Source organism: Limulus polyphemus, unplaced genomic scaffold (assembly GCF_000517525.1).
Source record: "Limulus polyphemus unplaced genomic scaffold, Limulus_polyphemus-2.1.2 Scaffold152, whole genome shotgun sequence".
NCBI lineage: Eukaryota > Metazoa > Arthropoda > Merostomata > Xiphosura > Limulidae > Limulus > Limulus polyphemus.
Genome location: NW_013665762.1, coordinates 221678 through 224004, shown reverse-complemented (window position 1 = coordinate 224004; position 2327 = coordinate 221678). Strand labels below are relative to the sequence as shown.

The window sequence follows — 2327 nt, the reverse complement described above, 5'->3', positions numbered from 1 at the left end:
AGTTTTTAATGTTTGCACACTGATTATGCAGTTAGAAAAAAAAAATTCATATCATCTGTAATTATTTTTTTTTTTTATAATACTTTATAATAATTATATTTCCTATAATATTTAAATTATATTATAACACATTTTAATCTCAGCAAACAGATCATCACAAGTTTTCTGGGCAAATAATAAACATTCAAGAAACCCATTGAATAGTATTAATAGTATTTTGAGCTTGTTACAGGTTTCATACTAAGTTGCATATATGATGAATTTTAATGTACAACAGTTTAGGATTAATAAAGTAACTTAACTATAAATTGTTGTAACTGAAGAGTAGTTTGAAAATGACTTTAAAAAAAAACAAGCTGAAAATAGGAAGATTTGTTTCTTGTAAGAATAATCCATCAGTTGAATGTAATGGATTAAAGAATCCAACAATTAATTGATTAGTAAATTGCACTAATCATCAAACTCTGAATTTACTAACTACCACAATCATTAGAGAACTTATCACTAAATATCATAACATTTACAGAACTTACCACTGAATATCATAACCTTTACAGAATTTACCATTAAATTTAAAGAACCTATGATTAACTTTCTATAATCCATACAGATCTTATCAGTAAATACCATACCCTTCAACTCATTGTCTACAGCCAGGTCAAAGAGCACATGTCATGACCTTATAGTGTTACATTCAAAATTTAATTAAACCACTTTATAATCAGTGTATGTCAAGAAACTTGGCACAAAAACATTGTTTATAATTCAACTTTTTGTATAATCTGAATTTTAACTTCTTAATTTCAAAAAGAAACATTAAAAATTATTAGTCTTTATTTTTCTGTACTATGTGATGTGTATGAACTCAGAATTTTGTGATGTTAAATATAGGTTGCTGCAGTCTCTAACCAATTATAAACACAAGCTAATTACAAACAAGAATTTAAAATTTACATCTCTTGCCTCCTTTATTTACTGAGATGTCAATACATTTGTCAAGCCCACCACAGTACTTCAAGCCCCCTACCCTCTCTCTTTAACTTTTAACCTAGATTTTTTAACCAGTTTTACATTGCTTGTGGATGGTTTTAACCAATAGAACAAACAGAATCTTCCCTACAACAAGCTAGTTACTGGTTGTTTAATTTTGGCACCTATATTATTCATCTGACTGAAGTATTTAGCTGCACGATCACCATATTGCTACTTTGAATGGGTAACAAAATTGTTTAACTTATTTATAGCTTACACAGAAAGTTGGACATATTATAGTAATTTCAGGACATTCTATTCTAGTGAGTGGTACGTTTTGTGTATTGTAAAATGCATATTTGAATTCGTTTTTGGTCAACCAAATTTGTGAGACTCAATGAGGTTTACAAAATAAAATCTACTCAGACGCAAACAGCCTCGAGCATTAACGAGTAATATAAATCATGTTTTTTTTTATGTATATTTACTTATTGTTATATATTTTTTATCAAAAGTAACTAAAACATAAAGAAGATAAACTTCTCAGCATAGCCTAACAAAACATTAGTAAAATATAACATCTAAAATTACATTAGCTTAACCCTGTATAACAGGCACCTCTTAATCAACCCAATGTGATGTTTACCATTAGCTGTATAATAACTAATAACCTACAGCAGACAAAAATATTGATTAATTAAGAAAACTAATCTATATTTACAAAATGAAGATAAAAACAAACATGATAAATTAATTATTATGATCAATCAATGAAAATGACTACAGCATAACAAATATTTAGTGTTATCAGCTGTATAACTGTAGAATATATAATTCCACTTAACACATAACTAATAGTTTAGTTTCAAGTGAGTGTGATTTTCTACATAAAGACTGATATTCAGTCAGTGCAACATACTACAGACTAATACACACACACACACAAATTCAATTTTAATTTTCACTGACCTTTTTGTGCACATTTTATTTCTGCAATTTCTAAAGAAAAAAAAAGAACTAATTTAAAAAATAGTATTTTCTCTATCGAATAAGGTAATTTATACAAATTATTGTTATAAATTTCAAAGTATTATCAGCATTATTTGAATCATAACAATATATTACTGACGAATCTCAAAAACTTCAAACACTCTAAAATTGTTGCACAACACTGAGAATTGTCATACAAAAAAATACTTAATAGGATAAAGTAATTCAGACCTGACATTACAATAAACTGATTTAAAGTAATGAAGAATAGGTGGATTCCAAATGATGAGACTATTGTGAACCACACAACAAGAAAGTTACTACTGCACAAGTATACTAGTAATGTGAGATATAGAAAAATAACA

At 27.2% G+C, this 2327-nt stretch overlaps 1 protein-coding gene across 1 annotated transcript in view; it reads right to left on the bottom strand.

Annotated features, from left to right (window-relative positions):
• The window catches only part of LOC106476038 (PHD finger protein 20-like protein 1), a 43295-nt gene that overhangs the window by 13174 nt on the left and 27794 nt on the right, over positions 1-2327 (bottom strand). Inside the window, exon 11 of the mRNA XM_013936710.2 lies at positions 1942-1971. Coding sequence (XP_013792164.1) covers positions 1942-1971 — 30 coding nt within the window. The remainder of the gene's footprint in view (positions 1-1941; positions 1972-2327) is intronic.